The sequence below is a fragment of the Pelodiscus sinensis genome, chromosome 1 (genome assembly GCF_049634645.1).
Source record: "Pelodiscus sinensis isolate JC-2024 chromosome 1, ASM4963464v1, whole genome shotgun sequence".
In the NCBI taxonomy this organism is placed as follows: domain Eukaryota; kingdom Metazoa; phylum Chordata; order Testudines; family Trionychidae; genus Pelodiscus; species Pelodiscus sinensis.
In genome coordinates, this window is record NC_134711.1 from 99,531,702 (window position 1) to 99,537,701 (window position 6,000).

The following is a 6,000-nucleotide window of genomic DNA, read 5'->3' on the forward strand; positions in this document are numbered from 1 at the left end:
GCTGAATTGCTATTACAATTGAAATGTTGGTGGAATAGAATTTGGAATTGATCGCCTTTTGATGAGAAAGGGAGAAAGCAGTGGTTTAGAAAGAATTAAGAGAGTTCTCAGTATTCTTCCACTTCCGTCCCCGTCCCCCCCCTTCCTTTCCCATTCCTCATATATGTTTTTCCTTACTTTCCTTCCTCTTCCTAACAGAGACTCAGCATCTGGCCTACCCATCTTGTCAGTTGACAACAATATGACCTAACTGGGTCTGGCTGATCTCAAGAATTATATAAGCCTCCCCCTTCCAGCAGTCCAGTCCATCATCTGTTGTTTAAAATATATTTTACTGAAAAAGGACTGTAGTGACTTTTGATGACTGTACCAAAACCAAATCCTTTAACACAATTAAAATTCTGAAAATACATGTTTAAGATTTAGAATATGACAGTTCCTTTTGAACTTTTATTTGAAAATTGAACTTTATGAGCCAAATCATGCCACCCTTATTCAGGATGATGAGCATTTATCTGGGTAAGCATATTCATTGACTATTGAGACTACTTGTACAAAGAAGGTCCTGATCAGATAAACAGATCTATTTACAGATTGCAAAGTTAAATATATAAATTTGTCTTTGCAGAATCAGGGCCCAAGTTTTTATGGTTCAGGTATGCTCTATATCTCTCTGACCTTTTCATCGGCCCTTCTTTCAAGTGATATGCTTTTAAACACCACAACTTGCCCCACTTTTAGGGTATGTCTACACAGCACCCTAAATTTGACATAAGATATGCAATTTGCACTACGCATCTTATCTTGAATCTATTTGGCACATCTACACAGTGCCAAATTTCAAAATAACGTGCTATTTCGAGACATCCCTTAACACTCATAGAATGAGAATTACTGGATGCTGAAATAGCACACCCATTATTTAGAAAAATATTTCGAAATAACCGGTGTCTTGTGTAGACTGCAGGTATCCTGAAATAGCCATGCAGTGTAAAAGTACTCTTAGACTGAATCACTGATCTTCATCTATTACGTTGTCTCACCAAAACCAACTGTTTTGAGTCCTGCTGTCAACTTCTTTTCAGTATCTGTAACCAGCAGGTAAATACAGCTCCTTCAAAACAAAGTATTGTTTGTTAATCCATAGGTATATGACAATCAGAGAGAAAAGGGTTAAATTAACAAATGCCTAAGCATGTATCATCTTGAATAAATATAACATTTGCTTCATACAAGTTGGTAGGCCTTGTGTTCTTTCTCCCGATCTCCTATCCCCAGTCTCCTGGGTACCATGCTACAGTCTGCTTTTTAGATCCTCAGTCACCCCAGAGGCTTAGCTTTTAACAAAGAAATTAAAAGTGGTTAGGAGCTCCCATTTTAGTTCGTGTGGTCTCATTTGATGATTTTTTTAAAAACACATTAGATTATCTTCGCCACTGCGTGCCACTGCAGGGCATAATTACAGCCCCTCAAAGGCTCACCCCCTTTAATTAACCTTTTTCCAAACTACCCTCTCCTAACACAGCCTCTCCTAATACCCTCTCCTAATACTCCCTGGGTATGGTAGAGGGAGAAAATAATCTGGTTAAAAGGGAGCATGCAGAAATGGTGACAGTGGGGCAGAATAAAAAGTGGTAGTGCATTGTCTTATGCACATCATAATTGCGGTACTAGGGTGTATTTGTGTGTGGAAAGATAAGGGATGTGTACTCCTAGGTGGTTTAACTTTTTAATTCCTTGCTTTATATCAGGCTTGATATATATGTAGCAACCCAAACTGCTTCACTGCATAATTTTTTTGTAAATTTACTATATTGAGGCTTCTTCTAGGGTGTAGACACTAAGAAAACTGGGAATATTTTTTAGTTTCTATGACAAACTACAACTACCATCCACAAGACCAACTCAGTATGGCCTGAAGAAAGTTGGTAAAAATTCTTTTTTGAGGGCTTTTGTAGTTTCCATATTTCCCCCTTTCCTCTCATCCAGCTGTAAAATTTTAATCTCTCAAGACTTGCATGTGGAAAACAATATAAAACATGACCTGATTGTTTTTGTCTGTCAGTGGATGTTTTCCCACCCCACAACTTGAACCAGCCACTTTTTAAAATAATCTGTTCTCTTTGTCCTTGTTATATGAAATGAAGTGTGTCATTTCCTATAGTGTGTGGAATGGATGCTTATTTAAAATGTATTTTTATAGTTATCCACAAGATAAAAGACCTGTCCATGTGGATCGAGCCCGATTATTCAGGTATGATTTTGAGGGCGCTCATTAAATTAATGAGAAGAAAAATTATGTTGATATCCTGATCATTTTTATAATGTAATTTTACCAAGTGTTATTTATTGTTTCTAGTAATGCCTACAGTGTGTGATATCTTCTAGTACAGCATTGCTACAAAGTGAAAGAATGTGACCATTCATTTGTTGCTAATCAGTGAGGCTCTGCACAAGTGTAAGGGTCTGCTTTCGCATATACAATTTTGAGATTGGGGTCCCAATTCCTTCCCACATTTGTGTCTTCTTTCCATCAATAGACGGTTGGCTTTTAGATGGTCCCATTCTGCAAGGTTATAATCTCAATGGGTGTTGAGAGTGATTGAGACTTGGCAGGAGTAGGGTCCTTAATGTATAGCACATTAATTAATTAATTTTTAAGACGTAGTTAGGATTGAATAGAGTGTGTCTTAAAAATAAAACATCTCTGTGCATGTATTTCACAGATTTGAGCAGAATTTATGATAGCTACAGACAATATTTAACTGCAGACAAAAAAATCAGTTTTGCACTTGCTCATGATTGTCTAACACATTTTAAGAGCACCTTTGATTTATTCATAGGTGGTCCAAAGTGAATGAAAACTTGTTTGCAACCACTGGATATCCAGGAAAGATGACTAGTCAGCTTCTAGTTCATCATTTAGGACACCCTCAGGTAAAATAGTACAATTCTGTGTTTTGTGTTGGATCTCTTTAAATCCATTTATAAACTTCTATACCTTTAAAAATTCATCAAGATCATCTAGAAACTGTTACTACATAATCTTTTTCCATGCCAGAAAAATAACTCTATTTTCTATTTACCAAAAAATACTCTCAACTCCTGATTTAACACTTTTTTTTAAGTTTAATTATAATAAGGCTAAATCAGGGATTTCTGATACTTCATTTTATTTAAAACTAGCGGGAGTTACCCGGCGTTGCTCAGGAAAGTGGAGGAACAAAATTTAGAAAAACGGTTGTCCATTATCGTTTTTGAATGGTAGAAAAGTTGCACTGAGTTCTTTAGAGATTAAAATATATTTTAAAAAAGTATAAAACAACCAATTTTACATGTTATCAAAAATTATATTGTAAACTATATTTTTTGTTTCATTATTCTTAACAAATATGTACAATTTTTTTCCACTTCCAACTCTTGAGCACGCAACATAGAGTTGTCCATGTGAAAAGCAAGATGTCTTCAAATCAATTCCAACTACTTTAAGTAACTGTCCTTGCTCTTTGTCAGTATACATTGTTGAAATATAAGTTGACAGTTGATATAACTGAGGTGAGGAGCCTGAGGGCAGGGAGAGGAAGGGAGCCGTGTGCCTGCCGCCGGCGCCCAAGCCCACCCTCCGCTTCCTTGTCCCTCCACCGGCCTTAATGAGTGACTGGCCCTGCCACTTCCCCCGGGAAGCCACTTCTTCCTGCTCTGCCAAGCTCCATGCAGCCCTGGGGAGAGGCGTTGGTATCTCATCTCTTCCCTCCCACACTCCCTTAAAACCTTGTCCTGTATGAAAGGTTACCCCATGCAAAGTTTGGCTGCAATAGCTCTTATAGTGTCCAAGTTATTAGCGCACATTCTTCTTTATATATTAGATAAGCTTCCAGAACACCGAGAATTTTAAGTAAATGTGTAAAAATAAAATTGTTATAAGGAGATGCTTTCTTTTTTGTCTTTTCTAATTAACATGTGGCATTCTCTGTTCCCAAGTATTAGTAGCCGTATAATTAGTAGTAGTATTAAAGGCTCAAGAACAAATTAGACAATCAGATGATTTTTAAACACAATCAGATGATTAACTGTAGTGGCTTTTTGTCACATCTGTGTTACTGAACCGATTAACAAGTTGAGGCTTGAGAAATAATATTCCAAGGTATAATATTGGGAAGAATGGTAGGAGAAGAATAAATTGTGCCTTTTGAAGTGCTAAGCAAGTATCATTTGTCAAATCAAGTGAGCATATGCCACACATAACTTTTTGTGCAATTGCAAGAGGAATGAGAATCAGTTGACCTTTGTTCTTTCCATCATTTCAATGAATTGTATTTGCTTTATTAAGGCAATTTGAATCATACCACTTCTGAGTTGCAGAATGCAAATAAAAACGAAATAACCTATACGAAATCCTATAGCATTTTATAATTCAAATGTATTCCACTTCAATTCTCTAATAGCACAAAGGAAAGAAAGTTTTATATTAGGCAAGTATCAGAGGGGTAACCTTGTTAGTCTGGATCTGCAAAAGCGACAAGGAGTCCTGTGGCACCTTTATAGACTAACAGATTTATTGGAGCATAAGCTGACAAAGTAGGTCTTTGCCCACAAAAGCTTATGCTCCAATAAGTCTGTTAGTCTATAAGGTGCCACAGGCTTCCTTGTCGCTTTTATATTAGGCAGATTTTCATTGCCTTGGAGACACAAACCATATTGCTTTTAAAGTTTCAAGCATCCTAATTTTAATCATGCACAAAAGCAGATTTTGCCAAAGTCATTGAGATGTATGGAGACAGCTTTTTTAGATACTCCACAAAGATTCTACTGTAGAACCTTTTGCAGTATCTTATCTTAACGCTACGTACAATAGCTCACAGAAATAGATAGCGTGCACTGACATTTTTAATTTAAATATTCTTTTTAAAGGAATGGTGTGTTGGGGGGGGGGTTGTTTCTTGTTTTGTTTTGTTGGCAAAAGGTTTATATTTTAGTTTCCTATAGAATTTGTGATTGCATATTTAGCTCTGGTTTAGTGAATATCAGTATGATGATATATATTGAAAAAAGTCCTTTTATTTTTATTTTGTAGCCCATTCTTATTGGCTCTGCAGCTGTAGGATCTGGTTTGACCTGGCATAGGAGTCTTCCATTATGTGCAGTTGGTGGAGATCATAAACTTTTCTTTTGGGTGACAGAAATGTAAAATAAATGTCAGCTCTGATTATTAAATTCTTAATTATTGTCCCTTTTTGTAATAAAGAGTGAAGAAATCTAGTCATTCTTGTATATTATTTATTGGACCAAAAATAAAATGTCCAAAACACATACAATTGAACTTAATTCTCTTTTGCTTGTTTTTAGATGACAATTACAGTATTACAAGATCTGTTAGGGCAGATACTGTGTTTCAGAGAGTGGTGTGATTTTCATAATAAAACATAAGTATCTCTTTTCATAATATTTGTGAGGTTTAAAAAAAAAAACCTTCGTTAGACCCTTTAATTGACAATCTCAGGTAGGAGGCTTGTGGCTAAATATTCTAAGAGACTAGTGAAAAATGAATCCACATATAGAATACCTGAAACATTTTACTTCAAATAGAGGTTGAACCCATGCCAGACCACAGATGTGGATGGACCAAAGAGTCCCTGAATCACAGAGCTGTAGGAGCCATGGGGCAAGGAACAGAGCCAGGAGTTTCAGCAGCCCGGGCTTGCCCTAGGGCAGTGGAATCCTGGCAACCCCGGATCTGGCCTTGGAGTCAGGAGTCAGGGGAGCCCTGCATCCGGAAAAGGATCCCTGCCAGGTCTCCTGATAGTGAGTTAGGGATCCAAGCAACACTGGGTAAACCTTTTAGTTATCAATAAAAAGAAAGTGTTTCTTACAAATTCAGTTAATATGGCTATAAACCAGACAGTCATTTTAACTGTATGAATTGTCATGTGATTCCAATTAAGTCTAAAATTGCCCTCTTCTAAACAGGAAAGTAATGTCAGTGTGTCATCACCATCTTGC

General features: G+C 36.8%; 1 protein-coding gene across 17 annotated transcripts in view; it reads left to right on the plus strand.

Moving 5' to 3' along the window:
* Positions 1-5,259, plus strand: part of NUP37 (nucleoporin 37) — a 34,177-nt gene extending 28,918 nt beyond the window's left edge. For all 17 annotated transcript variants that reach the window (XM_075939003.1, XM_006138027.4, XM_006138026.4 and 14 more), the window contains 3 exons: positions 2,204-2,254; positions 2,844-2,937; positions 5,075-5,259. In XM_075939003.1, the coding sequence (XP_075795118.1) occupies positions 2,204-2,254; positions 2,844-2,937; positions 5,075-5,188 (259 nt within the window). In that variant the 3' untranslated portion in view covers positions 5,189-5,259. The remainder of the gene's footprint in view (positions 1-2,203; positions 2,255-2,843; positions 2,938-5,074) is intronic.
* Positions 5,260-6,000: the final 741 nt, after the last annotated feature.